The 20865-nt window shown below is 42.2% G+C and overlaps 1 protein-coding gene across 1 annotated transcript in view; it reads right to left on the bottom strand.

The window, feature by feature from the left end:
- WDR86 (WD repeat domain 86) overlaps positions 1-20865 on the bottom strand; it is a 53738-nt gene that overhangs the window by 8125 nt on the left and 24748 nt on the right. Inside the window, exon 4 of the mRNA XM_036760544.1 lies at positions 2396-2531. Coding sequence (XP_036616439.1) covers positions 2396-2531 — 136 coding nt within the window. The remainder of the gene's footprint in view (positions 1-2395; positions 2532-20865) is intronic.

Below are 20865 nucleotides of genomic sequence, written 5' to 3'. Positions count from 1 at the left end.
CTTCAAGCTGTAGGGACCGTGGATGGGACGCTGGTACTGGTGCTGTTAGGGGAAGGGGGCAACATGAAGCCGCTGAAGGTGTATCTGATTTAGAGCCAAAAAGTGGGTTCCTTATAAGCTGTTCAAATGGCCTCTGGGAGCCGAGTGTTCTGATTTTTAAACTGGGGTTTGGGAGCAGAGTCTCAATCACACCCACTGGCTGTGACACAGGAAGGAGAAAAGAACAATTTATCTTTTTCTGTGTCAGATCCCCCGCCTCTCGAGAGCAGTCTGGGTTCTATTCTCAGACAGTCAGTGCCATCCCCATCTGACACCTCGGCACCTCTGACTGTGAAAATGGATTTTATGATTCCTCTGTCACCTCATCAGCAGCCTCTTCCTTCCTCCCCCCAATCCTCTCCAATGGTGGTGGCGGGGGGGGGGGGAAGACTCTCACAGGTGTACCCCACAGGTCATTTTTCAGTCTAGTTAGACAACTTACAGGGAACCTGAGAGGCTGTGACAGGCGTTAGGACAACAGGGATGAGGAGTGAGAGTGGTAGGGGTGGAGGACTGACTTTGGAGAGGAGGGAGACCAAGGAACAGCAGAGTAAAAACATTTCAAGTGGGCTTGAGGACCCCATCGCAGATATGGGACGTGTGGTGTTTCTGTGATGCGCATGCAAACAGGTGGTTGGTTTGATAGGTTATCAGAGGCAAGTATGGAAAATTCTGGTGGGTGGGGACCATGTCAGCCTCAAAGTCAGAAGACCCAGCTTCAGGTACAGACTTTGAGAGCAACCGGATAAGTCACTTAACCTCCCTCTGCCTCAGTGTCCTCATCTGTAAAATGGATGTGTTCATAGTGCCTACTTCCCACGGTTGTTGTGAGGTCCAAATGAGCTAACATTTGTAAAGCACTTAGCACTGTGCCTGGCATGTAACTGCTGCTTAATAAATGTTTGTTTCCTTTGGGGGCCCCGAGGATACTCTCCCTTCTCTGATCCTAAATCTTGAGAATTCTACCCTTGCCTAGTGCTTTTCAATTTGGGAGCTGAGAACATGCACAAATCCTAATTATGATCTGTCATGGTAAAGATGGGATGACAGCACAATACAGTGGAGAAGGTGATGGAGTCAGAGGTTCTGGGTTCAAATGTTGGTTCTGCCATTTACTGCCTGTGTGACCTTGGGTAAATCACTTCACCTCTTGAGGCCTGTTTTCTTACCTGTAAAATGAGAGGGCTGGACTAGATGACCCCCAAGGTTACTTTCATCTTTAAACATTTAATACTAATAATTACAGTTGTACCTAGCATTTGTACAGCCTTTAAGCTTTACAAAGCGCTTTACAAATCATCTCATTTAATCCTCACAATAACCCTGGGAGGGAGGTGCTATTATCTCCATTCCACAGGTGAGGAAACTGAAACAGGCAGAGGTTAAGTGACTTGTCCAGGGTCACACACGTAGTTGGATTCGGACTCAGGTCTTCTCGACTCCAGATCCAGAGGTCTATCCAAGTCGCCATCTAACTCCTTTAAGGAAGTAAGGGGGAAGGGGAACACATGATAGAAACTTCTCACCACTTGCCCAGAGGGAGCTGCAACTTTTGGCTGAGGTTAGTGGTGAACAAGAAAGCCTTCCAGTATGTTCCTCCCCCAAGGAGTAATTGATTAAGAATTGGAAACAGAATGATTGGAAGTAAAAAATTACTGGCTAGTTATAATATATTGATATGAATATATAAAATAATTTAAAATGTTTGTATATTATATATAATATAAAATTTATATAAAATATAAAATAATATAGAAATATATAAAATAGCTATTTTATAGCACTTTATGGTTTACTAGGATGGTTTCTTCACAACTACCCTGTGAGGTAGGCAGCCTAAGTATTATTGCATCATTTTACAGGAGAAACTGAGGCCCACAGGGGTTAAGTGGTGTGCCTAAACTCCCACAGCTCTTAAGTTATCAGAGGCAGAATTTGACTCCTAATTCAAAGTCCGAATATTCTTTCCACTTCCCACCATGCTATTATAAAGAACTGTAATTATTTTGAAGCTATGCATTGTATTAAGTACACTTTTGTCTTCTAATTACAAAGTAGTGATAGAGCAGCCAGGGGTGGGGAGCCTGCGGCTTGGAGGCCACATGTGACCCTCTAAGTCTTCAAGTGTAGGTTGAGGAACTAGAGGGTCGCATGTGGCCTCCAGGCCGCAGGTTCCCCACCCCTGGAGTAGCTTGATTGCCAAGGTCTGAGAGGCATCTGACAGCCAGGTCATGGGCTCTAAGGTCTAACAAAGGGAACGGCCTCAGATTCCAAAGCGTTTTATCACCTCCTTCTACGAAAGAGGCTAGCCTACGCTGCTTAGAGGAGGAGAGAGCTGGGAAGAAGGGCCACTTACGGGTGCCAGCGTGGTACTTGAGGGCACTCACGCTGTGCTTGTGGGCCCTGAATGTGCGCACACTCTCCCCAGTGTCTGCCAGCCAGCACTTCACTGTCCGATCTGCACTTCCTGAGTACAAGTGCCGATTCACCAGCTGCAAGAGAGGAGGAAGAGGCAAAGGTCAGCTCCCACTGGAACACAGCCCTACTCCTTTCTTTTTGATCAGACATGCCATCAGTAAGGAACATAGGTACATTTATTTTTTACACTTAATTTTCATTTTATTTTTTCTCAATTCATGTCTATAAATCATATACATATTGCTAGACTAGTACATCATGTACATTCTAAAATATACACAAAACAGACATTAAAAAGAGAGATGACAATATTTTCAAAGTAATTTAGTTAAATGTGGCTCACAAAGAGATCACACTAGGAACAGAAATGCCCAGCCTGTCAACCATTCCAGCACTAAGGTATTTGTCTTTAATTTCCCATTTCTTTTCAGGAATCTCTCTAAGCCACTTGGCCTTCTTGTGAGAGTCAGTGTAATTAAAATGAGATCACATAAGCTGTAAAGCCACTTAACTGGGCATATGAAAACTGTAACGAATGGACGAATGAAAGAAAAAGCATTTTCTGAGTCCTTGTGATGTGCAATGGATCAAATTGGTGGGAATACAAACAGAGAAGTGGAGCCCATGCTCTCAAAAATCTCCCATTTTAGTAGGGGACACAAGAAAATTTAAGCCTCGAGTCAGATGGCAAGGTCCTATGGTCCTTACAATGCAGCAGCAAAGCTACAAAGAGTTAATGTTGTTTCCACTGACAAAATTATATCTATTTCTGATTTTGAACTGCTGACAAAGGACAAAGCCAAGGACTTTGTTGTCTACAACTTTCTCTTTTGGGTCTTCATAGCTATTGCATCGGGGGAGGGGGAAGTGTAGGTAGAGGTACAGCACCTGCATAGGTGTTGCTTCCCATGGTGCTAACTAGGGGGCTGGGCTAGAGCTGGGCCAGTGGTCTGGGGATGGGGAGAACCTGACAAAACATCAACACATGCTCAAAGTGAACTAAGTGAGAACACCCATTAACCTGACTGTGTTATGGACCTTTTACTCTTCCCTCAGGATATCCAGCTTACCATTGACATGACTGACAGACAACTCAGCGAGGGGTGCCATCATCAACCATATGTTAAATATTAGTAAAGCTTAAATTCATTCTCATTCTCTTTCTCATTTAAACAAAGAAGCTCTCCTATTTTTTTCCTTCACCCCAATAGATCATCTTATACATCCCCACTTTGGAGACCATGGGAAGGAGGAAGGGAGGGAACAATCAATCATTCATTAAACGCCTACTATGTGTCACAACCTGCGCTAAACACTTTATATGCATTATCTCATTTGCTTCTCACAACAACCCTGGGAGGCAGCTGCTACTAGTATTCCTATTTTATAGTTGAGGAAACCAAGGTAGAGGTTAAGTGACTTGCCCAGGTTCATCTAGATAGTAAATATCTGAGGCTACATTTGAACTCAGATCTTCCTGATTCTAGGCCCAGTACTCTCTCCACTGAGCCACCACAGCATCAAAAACGCCATTGCCTAGAATGACCAACCATTCATTTACCAGACTGTTACTGAGGTGGAGGGTTGATGCTATGACCTAAGTCACATGAGATCCTACCTAAGATCTCATTCCTACCTCCCTAAGGGGCTCTCAGGGCCTCTCTTGACACAAATGGGTGGGGCAGGCTCTATTGGAGGAGCACAAGACCCAGATATCTTCTGCCCCTCTAGTGCCTTCTATGATGCCTAAAATTTCCATTGTTTAGTTGTGTTCCAGTCACGTCTGACTCTCCATGACCCCATTTGGAGTTTTCTTGGCAAAGATACTGGAGTGTTTGCCATTTCCTACTCCAGTTCATTTTATAGATGAAGAAACTGAGACAGAGTTAAGTGACTTGTCCAGGGTCACACAACTAGTAAATGTCTGAGGCCAGATTTGAACTCAGGTCTTCCAGACTCCAAGCATGGTGCTGTATTCACCGCACCACCCAGCTGCCCCAAAATTTCCTTTCGGAACGGTCATTGTTTCCTGACAGCTTTTGTAAAAATGTACCTATGTTGTCCTGAAGGGTAACACATGAACCTATTAATAGTTATCACACTAGTGCAGAAACTAGTCTGAAAACAGGGGTTCTTAATGGGGGCGGGTGTCTGTGAACTTGTTATTTTAAAAAATTTTTATAGGTATACTTCGATATAATCGGTTTTCATTATGGGAAACTTCATTTGCTAGTAGCTGCTCTGCTTGGCTTCAGTTTCAAAAATATCTCCCCATGCCTGTGCCAAAGTACCCTCAGGTGGTCCCCTCCCACTGGTCCCCTCCCACTCCCTTTCCTTCTTCTTGTATTGTTTTCCCCCCATTAGATTATATGCACTTTGAGGACAGGGACTGTCTTTTTTGAATGTGTATACCCCTCGCTTAGCACTATGTGCCTGGCACAGAGTAGGTGCTTAATAAACATCTATTGACTAACCCTATTTTATTTTATGTACTTAAAACACATTATTTTGAGAAGGTGTCCATAAGTTTCATCAACTTGCCAAAGGGATGCATGATACAAAAAAAGGTTAAGTACTTCTGTGCCTAGAAGAAGACAGGGAACTGAAGGACTGGGAACACAGGATAGCAATGGGTTTATGTGGGGTGGCAGGAAGGAATGAAGGAATAGGTTCATACGGGGTCAGGAAAGGCAGGCGAGAGTGGAGAGCTGGGCTAAGGGAAATCTGGACAGCCAGAGGTTGTGGCACCATGGCAAGAGGTGAGAGATGAGGAGATGGTCGGGGGGCGAGGGGCAGGGAGGGACAGAGGAGGTACTCAAGGAAATCTGTGCCTGAATCGGTTTTTCTTGACAAAGAGGCGTTCTGATGATAAACTGCAGTGAGGGACTCTGGGATCCTGGGGAGAGAGTTGAAAAGATTGGTACAAAGCATGGAAGCCCAGCTTTTCCTCTGCTTCCTGGCCACAGCCCTTTCAACCCCTGAGACTTGTTGCCCTGTTCAAGAGCCATTGTGAGAGCCCAGGAGGAGAAATCCTGATACTACAAAAATAATTCTTGAAAAAATCTCTAGACTAAACATTCCTAGGCCAAGCAGGAGCCCCAGTTAAAGAAACCATTCACCAGGAACACTGGTAACTGGATGCCTCTGCAGCCTGGGCAGGGCCCTCTCCAGTGCTGCTCTGTGGCCTCGGGGTGGCTCCCTGGGAGAGGAACGTTAGGAAACACCATCTAACTGCAGAGGGGCAGGGGATGCACTGGCTCATTCAAGTAACTGACACATTGTTTGCTCTTGGCCACTTAAAGAATTAGAGCATCTGGGGAGGGTTATAAAACCTTTGCAGTGGAGACAGCCATATGGTTTTCAGGACGCCTGTGTTAGAAAATCCAAGCTAACATTTGGCCAAAGTGTTTATAGGCAGCCTGTGACAATTCTCCATTATACATAGATCTTGTTTGGTTTTCAGTCTACATTAAATTGAATACAGTATTAGCAATTTGCCTCTGCTTTTCTCTGTCTCCTGTGTATTTTAAAAATGTAGCATTGACACTTTTTTTTTATAGCATCACTATCACTACGTCCTGCTCCCTGCTCAAACCCCTCCCTCCAGAAATGAAACATCCCCTTTTTCCTGCTTGGGATAATTTAGTGTGGTTAAGCAGAATAAATTCATACATTGGTCTTGTCTGAAAAAGGAAGCCACGGTTGTCCTTTTAAATATGGTTATTCCCCCTTCCTTGGCTCAGGTTTATCTCTAACCCAGAATTCCTTCATTAATCCACCTAGGTCTTTCCCCTTCTCCCCAGCCCTGTGTCACTCATGTAAATCCATTCCATTCTTTCTAGCTCTATCTTAAATTTCACGTTTTCCTCTCCAGCTTTCATTGCTCTCCTATTTCCAACTGGATTATAAGATCTCTGAGGCCAAGGATAACCTGGTGTGCAAGTACTGGCTCGGAGTGGGAGGACCTGGGTTCAAATCCTGACTCTTAACTGCATGACTTTGGGCGAGTTACTTTTCTAGGCCAGAGTTTCCTCCTCTGGATTAGATTGGCTTCTATGGTCTCTTCCAGCACCAAGATTCCATGGACCACGTGTGTACGATGATACTTCAATCAGTATCTCCCATGATGCCTCACACAGGGTTGAGCACATAGTAGGTGCTCATAAATATATCATAGGCACATGGAATAGAGCTGGTAATGACCTTAGGGCTCATTTGATCATAGGCTTATAGATCTAGAGCTCGAAGGAATCTCTGAGACTACCTAGTCTAACGCTCTCATTTTACAGACGCACAAAGGCAGGTCTCACAAACAATGGTCTGGTGAGAACTGTCCTAGGCTCTTCCCACTGTGCCCCTCAGCCATCTTTGCATTACATGTCCTGGGGAGGAAGCTGATTAGAGGAAGAGTGAAGTCACACAGGTAAGGGGAGAGTCCGGAGGGGAACTTGGACTTTCTGACTCCAGAATCTCTGCTGTTAGTACTATTTATTGATGTTTCAGGGTTTCAATTTAGAGAAAATTTTCAATGCTTTTCTTGATGACTTGGTTACCCCCAAGTCCAGGGGATACCTGTCACCTGTCACCAAGGGACAAATCCTTTTTGCCATGACTTTAAAGACAATGTGCTGTGGGATTAATCTTCATCAAACACTGCTTTCTATTCCCTTATGATCAAAAACCTTTGATTGCTTCTAGAGCCATAACAAGCCATAACTGTACTTGGAGCAAGATCTCTTGGGATGGAGGACATTGTGGCGCAGCAGTGCACAGGACAGTCCCACCTCAGGGGGATCATTCTGTCATTACCCAAGGAGGGTGGCTGTTGAACCCTTGAAGGCTGGGAAGAAGGGGACACTAGAAGAGGGCTGCTGCAGCGACAGGAGCTTCAGAGTAGAGGCCGAGAGTGGTTTTGCTATGCCACCACAGGACTCTAAAAGGAGTTCCAGGGGCAGATTATGTGGGGAAGCATGGGAAGGAAGCCCATGCCCCTCTGGTTGCCAGTGCTGGGGGGTAGGGGGCAGAAACCTGTTCACTCCATATAAGCTGCAGCTCTGATACACCTTGATTCCTAAAATATAAATACCAGGTTCCTGAGCTTGCCATTCAAGGCCTTCAATAGCTTTGGCTCAACCCATCATTCCAACTTGATCTCCTACCATCCCTCAACGTGAACCTCCCACTCTGGGGCTAATGCAGTCTGCTCACCATTCCTCAAACACCTCATTCAGTCTCTCTCACTCCTTTGCTCATACCACTCTCTCCACCTAGAGTACTCTCCCTACTCTTCTCCATTTGGCCAAAGTCTATTCATCCTTCAAGGCTCAGCTTCTTCTGCAAAGTCTTCCCTGGCCACCTATCACTCAGAGGTCTCTTCCTCCTCTAACCGGTAGCATTATAGTCTCTTTTATTTATTTGCCAACAATATTTGCTACTTTTTGTTCTCATAAGTATGTCCTGTTTCTCCATTAGACTCCAACTGAGAGCATGGACCCTCTTTATATCCCAAACATCTAACACAGGACTCTGCATAGAACATAGAACTCGAGGAATGCTTATTGATAATGATGATAATGAAGGAAAAACCCTTTAGTTCTCTCTGCAGCATTTCCGAACTACCCAGCGCCTACAAGTTCCCTTGTTTGAAAATGATCGGAAGGTAACAATGACAAATTCTGATCCTCTAGGATCTGGGGCTCAGTAAGAGAGGCTCAGTGAGATATTTTCCTTGGCTAACTCAGGCTCATCTCTGTTCATCTTGGCTAATTTCCTACTTAGCTGACAGTGGCCCAAGAGAGCCTGAGAGATGAGGAAAGGAAATCAGGAATAGAACACCAGTCCCTCTCCTTCACCCAGCATAGGACACCAGGACTAAGGGGGATGGGGGGGCAGTGCATTTCCATCAGACACAAATCGATTGATCATCTTGTGGCACCCTCTTTACCCCCACAAAGGTCTGCTAGTCCTCAAACACAGCAGGCACTGCCCCACTTTATACTATATGGATACCATCCCTGGTGAGCTGAAAAATGAGAACTAGTTATCCCAGGCAGTGAATGATTATGGAGAGTAAAAGGTATCTCCAACAAACGCTGGAGCCTCAAGTACAAATTCTTCAAAGGGGCTCTTTTTGGGGTGTGGGTGGTAGGAGCTGAAGCACCGTCAATTAGCAGGGTGGTGCAATATAAAGTGAACTTAATGGGCTTGAAGACTAGTCCAAGAAAGACAGGCCTTCACATTGCCTCTATTAATAATTGTGTAGTCTAGGGCAAACCACAGCTTCTCTGGGCCTCAGTTTCCCCTCTGAAAAATGAGCATCTGCCTTACCTACATTGCAGAGCTGTGCATAAGGACCATCTATTTTCTTCCCAGATGGCATGGAAGTTTTTAGATATATCTAAAAGATCCTTCCTCTTTGTGCTCTGGTGGGAACCACTAGTTTAAACATAGAACATTGTGACTTTCACTGACAACCTACCTCTCCTTGACACTCCCTCCCTAGCCCTTTTCTTCCAGTAGATTCTAGGGATGAAAGGGAGCTCGGAGGTAGGTCAGAGGTCAATTCCTACCTCCAATGATGACAAACTTCCTATGTGATGTTGCAGCCCATTGCATTCGTGGACAGCTTGGATTCTTAGGAAGTAGTTCCTTATATGGAGCTGAAACCTGCCTCTTTGTTACATCAACCCTCTTGTTCTACTTCTGGGGCCAAGGAAAACAAGACTAATCCTTCTTCCACATGACAACCCTTCAGATATTTGTAGACGGCTATCATATTTCCCCTAAGTCTCCATTCCCTTGGGTTTAAACATCCTCAAGTAAGATCAGAATAATCATAGGATTTTAATGCTGAAAAGGGCCTTAGAAATCATCTACTCCAAACTCCTTATTTTCTAGATGAGAAAACAGACACACAGAGTCTAAGTGACTTGTCCAAAGTTACCCAACTATTAAATAAGAGATCCAGATTTCAAACCCAGGGCTTCTGGTTCCAAAGCCGGTGCTTTTTCTATGATACCACAATTCCTTCAATTACTTCTCTCGTGGTGTGGTTAGTCAACTCACCATCCAGCTCATTATCCCTGATTGTGCTTCACCTTCTCTTAAAATATGGCACCCAGACCCAAGCATAATAATCTGTATGTGATCTGACCTGGGCAGAGTAAAACAGGACTAGCATTTCTCTCCTTCGGGAAATTATACTTCACTATAATTCCATTAATACAGACTGAAAACAAATTAGCTTTTTGGCTGCCATGTTACTTTGCTGACTCATATAGAGCTTGCAACCCATTAAAACACCCAAGTCTTTTTCTCAAGAACTATTCCCTAGCTGGGGTTCCTTTATCCTGTACTTTTGTAGTTGATTTTTTTTAACCCCAGCTCAATCCTTTACATTCCCAACCTTTAAATTTCATCTCCTTAAATTCAGCCCAATATTCTAATCAGTGAAATGTCCTTTTGGTTCCCAATTCCACCCTTCAGGGTATTATCAAACAATCAATCCCTTCCAGCTTTGGGTCATCTGCAAAGTTGATAAGCATGTCATTACTGACTTCGACCAGGTCAATGACAAGAGTTTTGAACAGTGCCTATTGGAATCCTACCAGACAATCCACTCCTGGCTAATGCTGATATACTAACCAATACTCTCTGGACCAAACTGTTTAACCAGTCCCAGATCCAAGACCTCTGGCAATTGCCAGTCTCAGAATACTCCTCTTGTTCTCCAGGATTTCTCAAAGATCACTAACAATGGCTTGGCAATCACCTCTTTCAGTATCATAAGTTGTAATCAGTTTAAGTCAACCCCAGCTCTGGATAGGTAGGTACTCTTTTGTCATCTCTTTGCTTCTCTTGGGTGCAATACAAAGTGAACTTAATGGGTTCATTAAAAAGGGACTAATCTAAGAGTCTCTACAGCCTCTACTAATAACTATCTGCGTGGCCTTGGGCAAGCCACAACTTCTCTGGGCCTTGGAATCCTCCTCTGAAAAACAAGGGTAATAGTATCGCTTACCTATATTCCAAAACTCTACATAAGGATCATCCACCTTCTCAACTTGCTAATTTTACCAATTTTGTTCTACCCTTCCCAGTCTTAAAATTATTTTTCTTGGTGCAGGAAAAAGAAGCAAGAGAAGAGTTGAAAAGCTATCTTTGGTCTTCCATTATTATTGTCCTATCTACTCCAAGCCAGGAGCCTCTTTTCCCCTTGTTCCTCCCTTTACTCCCAACACTGGCAAAAATGCCATTTTTGTTTGTCCTTGGCACTTAGCACAAGCCTCAGTTCATTCTTGGGTTTAGCCTTCCTAATACTGATACAATTTTTGCATTCATCCCCAATTAACTGCCCTCAATTCTACTTCCTATGCTTAGTTTTTTAAAACCTGAGCTTGTCAATGAGCTTCCTAGATAGCCACATCAATTAGGTCCCTTTGCCTTTGCTTCCTTAATGGAACTATTTGTGACTATATCATCAGAATTTTGTTCATGAGAGTTTTTTTAGCCCTCTTTAGCTGACCTCCCCTTTGGTAATAGGTAGGTCCTGGGCCCCAAATTTTTGCCTATATATTCTCTGACTTTGAAATTTGTCCTCTCTACCATGAATGCCAAGAAGGCATCATCACTTCCCCTCAATGTTCCTGTAATCTCCACTTCAACTAGGTCTACCAAATTAGAATCAGATCCAAAATGGCAGCTCCCCTTGATGCTTCCTCTACCTTCTGAAAGATAAAGTGATCAGCAGGGAAAATCAGAGGTTTATCAGATGTTCTGTTTTCATTTTTTTTTTTTGCAAAAACAAACAAAAATCCTCTAGCAGATGTTTACATCACTGAATTTCTCAAATCTTGCCTCTGTACCAGTTTTGGGTTCTATGTTAGGCATTCCCTACCCATGTCTTCCTCCTGGCCTGGTGGAGGTTTATAGCAGATTCCGACCAGGATATCATTAATGTTTTCCCCTCCATTTATCCTGACCCTGTATATCACTGTATATATCCCCGTATCATGCTCCTTCCTCTAGGTTTGTTCACACCCACCCAGGTCCACATTTGCTTCAAGACTTCCACTGACACAGATCACAAGCCCTTAACAACCTCGTAGATAGCCTTTAAGAGTTGCTGGGGCTGAATATTTATCAGCCCGAGCTAACCCAATGAAAAGCCTCTCCAAACTTAGCTAAGTCAGTATTTATATGATGGTCCATCATCAAGCCTGTACTCAAAGTCCTTGTAGCCTGATAGTACCTATTAGATCTTACACTCCACTGGGGTCACCTTCAAGAACTCAGCATCACTTCTATACCACAATGAAGCATTCAAGCAGGACTTTTTGGTGGATCTAACAAATAGTATAATGTAATATAATAACGTAATATAACATGATATTCTACTTTTGGTGCATCATATTATATATAATGCGCATAATCATAAAGATCATAGATGGCAAGAAAGTGAAGAGATCATTGTTGATTGGAGTTATGCAGGACTTAACCCGCACAGGCACTAGGGGATAAACTTCCATGAACTTAATTAGGCTGGTTTCTAGATAAGTAAAACATACATACTCAAAGCCTTTCCAGCTTGGAAGGACCTGCCAGAGCTTTCACTGATGGCACAGCCTTTGAAAAGCCAAGGTCATCTCTACACCATGAGGAGTCATTAGAAGAGGGATAGGGACAGGACCTATGCTTTCATTGGTACAGGGAACTCCTTCCTGGAAGGGGAAGCTCCTCTTCGAGGTCATGAATTTCTCTTCAGCTTAAAGAGTTAGAGTGTTGCCTAGAACAATAAGAGGTTAAATGACTTGTCCCAAGATCACATCAGCAGTATGTGTCAGAAACAGGATTTAAAGGGAAAAAGATCCACATGGACATGGCAAAGAACTGGAAATTGAAAGGATGCCCATCAATCGGAGAATGGCTGAACAAGTTGTGGCATATGAATGTGATGGAATACTATGGTGCCATAAAAAACGATGAGCAAGTGGATTTCTGAAAAACCTGGAAAGACTTATATGAACTGATGCATAGTGAAATGAACAGAACCAGAACATTGTATACAGTAACAGCAACATTGTGTAATAATCAACTATGAATGACTTAGCTCTTCGCAGCAATACAATGATCTAAGACAATTCCAAAGGACTCATGATAGAAAATGCTATTCATATCCAGAGAGAGAACTGACGGAGTCTGAATGCAGATTGAAGCATACCATTTTCACTTTATTTTTTTGTGTGTGTATTTTCCCTTTTAGTCTATTTCTTCTTTCACAACATGACTAACATGGAAATATGTTTTACATGATTACACACATATAACCTACATCAAATTGCTTACCAGGGGAGGGGAGGCAAGGAGTAAATTTGGAACTTAAAAAATTATTTTTGAAAATGAATGTTAAAGGGCAGTCAGGTGGTGAAGTGGATAGATCGCTGGCCCTAGAATCAGAAGAACCTGAGTTTAAATCTGGTCTCAAATACTTACTAGCTATGTGACCTTGGGTAAGCCACTTATCCCTGACTGCCTCCAAAAACATTTTTAAAATAAAAAATAAAATGAAAAATTATCTTTACATGTAATTGGGAAAAATAAAATACTATTTAAAAAGAAAAAAAATTAATAATTTTTTTTTTAAAAAGAGGCAAGATTTGAACCTTGGTCCTCCTAGCTCCCTAGAGGCCAGCTAGTTCCCTGTCCATTGCTCCATGCTACCTCTCAGCAGAAGAGGATACAAGACTATTATTTCTCAATATACACTGCTACTCTACCAGTCCCTTTCAATCTACCTTAGTCCTTTTAAAAAGGTTCTACTTCCTATACTTCTTCTGCTGGCATATCATAGTTATCAGTCACAGCCCAACAAGTCTCTATGATATCTGCAAATTCATATTTTCCTGTTGATATTAAAATCTCTGGTTTTGTGTGTTTTAATTTGCAGACATCTCTGAGACCATGATTATTGCTTTCGGTTCCTCTTCCTTATTGTAATTATCATTACATCCTCTTAAGAATTACTAGAAACCTCCACCGCTATTTTTCTTCCATCGTTGTACTGTTGCTCCTTTTAGTATCTGGTTTGGCAGGGAAATTGGAGCAATTTTTTCATTCTCCATTTACTTAATGTCCTTTGAATCAGATCAATAAGTCTCCAGGCAAATCCTTTTTTTCCCTGGTTCTCATTAGACGCACTCCATTGCTGGCAAAGAGCCTGTTCCTGGCCAAGAACCGCTCTTATATCTTAATCCATGGCCCAGAAAACTAAATCTCAATTTCTCAGAATAACTTCTTAGCTAGCTGCTAATTTTCCCACAAACTCATCTCTATTCTAAAGCCTCTACCATCAATCATCAGTTATAATTCAAATACCAAATAGATCCCTCAATCTTTCAGTTTCCTTCCCATGACTTCACAATCCCTTGACATTAACTCTCAAAACCTGCAAAAAAGAAGGCAGCATTGTAAACTGGAAAGGAACCTGGATTTGGAGTCCAAGGATCTGGGTTTGAATCCTATCCTGTGTTTCTTATTAATTAACCTCTTCAGGCCTCAGCTATAAAATGAAGGAGTTAGACAAGATGATCTCTAAGATACCTTCTAACTTAAAACCTAATGATCCAATAAACAGACAGGCTGCTCAGTCCTAGCCTAGTCCCTTTCTGATTACTCAGAGAGCTGGCTTATCCAGACATTAGGTTTTTGGCATGGGGGAAGCTGGGCCTTAATTTGACTTCTGTGACCCACCCAGTAATTTTAAATGCTGATTTATGAATTTTTAAACCTGTAGAAGGGAGGCTAAATGATGAATAAATGCAGTCTTAGTGTCCCGCTGTTCTAACACAACAGTAGCTTTTATCAGGTTCTTCTCAGGAGAGTATTAGTATTCAAGCTGGGCAAACCATCCATCCTAAGATAACTGCCATCTCCTACGTCATACCACACCAATGACCATATACCATCATTAGGCTGATTATGTGAACCAATCCACCAAAGGCATCTTTCCAGATAACTACAACTAAGGCTTTTGAAAGTTTTGAATAGGAACCAAGTTGGTTCTAGGACCAAACATAAGTGTGGAAAACACTGTCAGTGAGCTAGATGCATGTGTCCTTGCCAAACAGCCCCCAGAAAAGACTGACTTCAAGCTTGACCAGCGAGTACTGTTAAGTTTCCAGGAATATTTGAAGGGTCAGGTCACTATTAAGAAGGACTAATTCCAGAAGCAGAGGTTTTTCATTACATTTGTAGCAATAGCCCAGTCTCAAATCACATTGTCATCAAAGACTCATCCTGAGACCCTCACACAGATACTATTATCTTGTAGTGGCATGAAAGAAGCTGGCAAAGAACCAGAAGAAATTTTGCAAGCCTAGAAGAGCCTGCCCTTCCTCTGGAAGCACGTGAGAGGGTTATTACCAGTTCTCATTTTCCCTGTATTTGTTATCCACCCAAAATTTGGCCAGCTATAATTCATTTCTACAATAACTCTCATCCTTCAATAAATCTTACTAGAATGTTTGAAAATTGTGCATTGGGTTTTGCTTTCACTTTTTACTGGTTCAGGGATAATGTTTACCATCTTTAGAGAATCTTAGCTGCTTAATGTTGGAAAATGGGCAGGAGAACCTAATCATGTTTCCACTCCTTGGAATTAGCCTCTCAAATGTCGGGTATGGGGGAAGGCACCTAAAGCTAGTTCTGCTGAAGTCTCTTCATAAATAACCCACAGCTAGACATATGGGTTTATACATGCTAATAAAAACATAAATATGACTCTCTTCCTAGAGGTGAACAAAGCTGTTCTTGGTGCTACATTTTATCTCCTTGACCTCTTGCCTAGAGTTCAACAGAGCCCAGGGCTACTGAAGCTAAGGAGACCAGAGCATTTATTCTTTTATCCCACAGGTTTCAGATCCACCCTTGCCACCCTTATGCATGGCATATCCTATGTTGGGATTTCAATTTCAATCTACCTTTGTACACTTTAAGTACGTAGAAGGCCATCACATAGAAGATGGATCAGATTTGTTGTGCTTGGTGGCAGAGAAGAGCACTGATGGCTTTATGTAAAAGTTGCAGAGACAGACTTTGGCTTAACGTAAAAGGGAAAACTCTCTAATAAATGGAGCTGACTAAAAGAACTTCTGGAGAGTTCCCCTCACTACAGGTGTTCAAAGGAGGTTTGCCCCTTGATGGAGATCTTCAGACAATGGCATGTCTGATGATCACCACTAGCTCTCTCTGGGCTGTTGTGGGGAAGTTCAAATATTAAATATTTAATCAAACATTAAAGCTTTATCCCCCTTGCCGTTCCTTGGAGGCACAAGTTGCACAGCAAAGCCCCTCCATCATTTGGGGTCCAGTGAAGGATTTGGCCCATTCTACACAATTTGCATGTTCAGTACCCTAAATTGCCTACACTAGTGGCTTATCTGTGGGCTGGAGTTCTTCCTTTATCCTCCTTAAGAGCAGTGGGCTGCTAAAATTGGGAAGCCTCTGGAGGAATAAAGATCATTTCAGTTGGGTGGCAATGGCTTGGGCCCTATCTACATGGTGATTTTTCATTCCTTCCTTCCACCAGAGCATTCTATTTCTCTCTCTAAGGGAACTATGTATGAAGCAGCATTGTACATACAATATGCTGGGGGTGGCAGGAAGAAACAAAAAAAGAACTGTCCAACTCTAGTTAGACTGTAATGACCTTAATGTGGTGTTAATATAACTTCTCCAGAAAAAAAAAACCCAACATAGCTGTCCCTTTATCTAAACATGCAATCTTGGATTCCAACAAACACCCCCAGTTGATCTGCATGGAAAACCGCAGACAAACAGCTGTTTCTCCTTCAGCCCCCAGTCTGCAGACACTCTCTTTTGTCTCCAAACTGGATGAGTGGGTGCCACGGGATAAGCTAAAAAGAAAACAGCCCCGAGTGAACACAATGGCTGTGTTTTTTACATGGGCTTTGCTTCATTCCAAATAGACCTTGCTTCTTGCCATTGATACATTTCTTTAAAAAAAAAATGATGTGCCAATAAAATTTGTGTTAATTAAATTTATTTCAAATGCCCTAAGGGAACTGGAGTCCTTTCATAAACCAAGAAGAGAACCTGATTTGGCTCCACTTAGGCAGTGTGGGGCTGTTATTATTATTTCTGCCAGGGCCTATGCTAACAATAATAATAATAAAAATAACAGCAGTGCTGCACCGACTGCGTACTGACCTACCTCCTCCATGTTTCTTAGGGAACATCAGGCACCTGAGAAAGCCAATGTCTTTTTCTAAATGAAGCAAAATCAGGTTTTCTTCTTGGTTCGTCATTAAACATTAAAACAAGGGCAAGAGATAATGATGAATTGTGGAAGAAGGAAAGGAACAAGCATTTATTAAGAGCTTACTATGTGCCAGGCACTGGGCTAAGTACTTTACAATTATTATCTCATTCGAGCCTTACAACAAACCAGGGGGCCAGGGGTAGGTGATATTATTATCCCCATTTTACAGATGTGGAAGCTGGGGAAAACAGAAGTTAAGGGACTTGCCCAGGGATATACATGCAGTAAATCTCTAGAGTCAAATTCGAATTCAGGTTTTCCTGAGTCCAGGCCTAGCACTCTAATCACTGAGCCATCTAGCTGCCCCTAAGGAACACCCTGAAGGTGTAATACAAAGTCTTGGATTTGGAGTCAGAGGACCTGGGTTTGAATCACAACTTTGCCACTTAATACTTAGAGTATGTGATCCTAGGCAGGTCACATCATGACTCGAGGCTTCATTGTCCATAGCTGTAAAATGAAAGGTTTGCATTAAATGATCTCTAAAATCTCTTAGAGACCTAAACCTATGAACCTACGAAGCTGTTATACCTGCTGCTTTTCAATCTCTATGTCGCCAAAGAGAAGCGCTTTCACGGAAGCTTGGGAGGGTTACCTTATATGATCATGCGGGTCAATTTCCCACATTTGCTGCTTCGCCTTCAGGCTGATAAAGCCCAGCACGAATGCCCCCTCTTTGCCCATTAGATCTGTCTGCTCTCCACCCCGCTGGGAAGCTACTTAATAATCCCTGCTCCTGAGGAATAAAGTTCCAGGGAAGCTCGTGTTTGGATTCATTCAACAATGGCACCCTACCTGCTCCTGAAATGTCCTAGGCACCTATTCTCCTGCATCATGAGTCTGTGCATTTCCCTCAGAGCCAGTATCTTGGACTTAGATCCAAGGGACCGTGTCCCTAAGAGAGAAGAGTTCCTTTCAGATTTCTGGTTGCTATGTTCACTTGTGTGGGGTTGAAGGTTTGTTGGTATGAGTTCTGAGTTGGTCAAACTATTGAAGTCATTGATCAGAATAGACCTTAAGCTAGTCCAGGGGTGGGGAACCTTCAGCCTCGAGGCCACATGTGGCTCTCTAGGTCCTTGGGTGTGACTTTTTGACTGAGTCCAAGTTTTCCAGAACAAATTCTTTTATTAAGGGGATTTGTTCTGTGAAGTTTGGATTCACCTAAAGGGTGGCCTTGAGGCCACAGGTTCCCCACCCCTGGAGCTAGTCCAAAGACTCACATGTGAGAGTGCTAAATGAATAGACTACAAATACAAAGAGTGTCTGAACACCAAGAGATCGTTTTCAAGCGGCATGGTCAAGAAATGCTTCATGGAGAAGATAAAATCTCACCGGGACCTTGAGGAGGGAATATTATTTGAACATGTAGAAAGCAGGGTAAGAGCATTCCCATTGGGGGTGGGAGAAAGTTTTTGCAAAAGCATAGAAGTGGGATAATTTAAGGTGTTTTTTAGAGACAGTAGATAATTTGGTTGGAGTAAAAGTTTCAAGCAGAGTGGGAAATAAGACTAGAAAGGTAGGATTTGTTGGGAAGGAAGGCAGCAGCAACTGCTAACTAATTATAAGGAAGAAATTGGCCTCTTACCCTCTCTAATGCAGGCTTTGAACATTTTGGATATGCCTGAAGCTTGATAAATTTTATTCCAGCCTTCATTTTAACTGTGTGTAACTTTAGGTTAAATTGTGTTTCTAATACATAGAAAATTGTTGGATTATGTCTTCTAATCCATTTCTCCACTCTTCTGTTTTATGGATAAGTTTAGTCCATTAACATTTAAGTTCACAGTTGTTAAGTTTGTGTTTCTCTCTATTACATTACTTTTTTCCCACTTGGTCCTAAAAAGTTTATTTTGCTTAAAACAATCTGATTCCAGTCTCCTTCCACAGACATCCCCTATCTCCTACTCCCCATCTCTGCTTCCCAGATCAATTATGTTTATTCTCTCTTTCTCATCATTATATTAATATTATTAATCAGCATTAATATTATGGTAACATAATTAATTATGAAAGAGATAATTTCAAAGAACCTTGGGTAGTATGAATTGACACATAGTAAAGTGAACAGAACCAGAATAGTTTAGAAAAGGAAAATAACGCTGCTGCATAGGAAGAGAACTTGGAAGGTCTTAAAAACTCTGATCCAAGCAGTGACCAACTTTATCTCCAGAGGACACTTCTGATGAAGCATGCTACTTCCTGACAGAGAAAGAATAGAAACAAAATGCAGAGAAATATATTTTTGGACATGGCCATTGTGTGGATTCATTTTGCTTAACTATGTTTATTTATTAGAAGGGCTTCCCCCTCCCCCTTTCTTTTCCTCAGTTCTGGAGTTCTGGAGGGGGCAGAAGGATTAGCAATTTGTTGTGGCTGTTCAGTTGTGTCCAACTCTTTGTGACCCTGTTTGGGGTTTTCTTGGCAAAGATACTGGAGTAGTTTGCCATCTCCTTCTCCAGTTCATTTTACAAATGAGAAAACTGAGGCAAACAGGGGCGAGTGACTTGCCCAGAGTCACACAGCTGGTTAGTGTCTGAGGCCAGATTTGAAATCAGAAAGATGAGTCTTCCTGGCCCCAGGCCCAGTGCTGTATCTGCTGTGCCACTAAGCTGCATGGGAGATTAGTAATAGTGATGATCAAAGGGGGCCATTGGAACATTTTAAAAAATGCACAGAGAGCAGAAGGAAGCCCCAAAGGAAGCAGCAAGAAGCAGGAAGTTTTGAAAGTAGCATGTAGAATTTATTTTATTTTTAATATATATATGTACATATATACATATTTAAAGTAAGCGATATGAAGTTGAGATTCATGTTTTCATATATAACTGTCATCTGCCATGTACATGGAAATGCTGCTTTGTGTATGAGTTCAAGTTAAGAATAAAAAGAGAAATTTTGGAAAAAAAGAAGAAAATGGAGACCGAAATGTCCTTATCCTTTGACCTAGACCTCTTACTGTTAGGTGCATGTATACTGTCTAAAGGTGATCGCAACTTCACGAAACTTATGTGAAAACTAGGTTTATCACAACAGAAATGAAATGATAAAAAAAAAGGCCTTATGGACACTAAAATACTTATAGCATCACTTTCTGTAATAAAGAACAGGAAACAAAACACATGCTCCGTCAGTTAAGGGAGATAATAAAACCAACTGTGACAGATGAATCTAATGGAACATTATCACTGTACTGTCAGAAATGATGAGTGTAATAAGAACAGCTAGTATTTATATAGCCCTTGAAGTTTTCACAGTGCTCTGCATATATTACTTAGTGGATTCTCACAAGAACCCTATGAGGTAGGCGCTATCATCATCATCCCTATTTCACGGATAAAGGAACTGGGGCACACAGAGAGTTTAGGTGATTTGCCCAAGATCACACCACTGAGACAGAGATATGACTAGACCCATAGGATGTTGGGATTTGAGAAATCGTCTAGACCAAGTCTTTCATTTTAGCAATTAGGAAAGTGTCCCAGAGAGGCAAATGACTTGCCCAAAGTCACAAATACAGCAAGCTGAATAGGTGGGATTCAAACACCTTGACTCTAAACCCAATTTTCTTTGCATTACCTCATGTTTTTTGGTCATTTCTAAGCCAAAGATTAAAAATTCAAGGGCTATGTGTTTGAATCCCATCTTGGTGACATTGTAGGTTGCTTCAGATAAACTGCTTCACTTCTAGTAGTGATCACTAGGTGGTTTAGGGGATAAGTGTATCAGGAGTGATGGACTTGGGAGTCATGAAGACCAGAGTTCAAATTCTGCCTCAGATTACTTGTGTGGTTTTGGGTGAGTCATTTAACAGCTCTCTGCCTCAGTTTCCTTAAGTGTAAAAGGGGGATAATAATAGCACCTACACCTCATAGGGCTGTTGTGAGGACCAAATAAGATGAGACATGCATGTAAAGTGCTTTCCAAACCTTAAAGTGCTATATGAATGCTGGCTGTTATTAGTAGGAAGAGGACCACATCTGCCTCCTCTAAGGAAGGCGTAGATTAATTTTCCTCTTAGAATAGTTAGAGCTTCAAGTTCGCTGGAGTCCTCACAAGCTGAGGCCAGCACA

This window comes from Trichosurus vulpecula, chromosome 5 (genome assembly GCF_011100635.1).
Source record: "Trichosurus vulpecula isolate mTriVul1 chromosome 5, mTriVul1.pri, whole genome shotgun sequence".
In the NCBI taxonomy this organism is placed as follows: domain Eukaryota; kingdom Metazoa; phylum Chordata; class Mammalia; order Diprotodontia; family Phalangeridae; genus Trichosurus; species Trichosurus vulpecula.
Note: the sequence above shows the minus strand (reverse complement) of the source record. Positions and strands in the feature narration are given on the sequence as shown.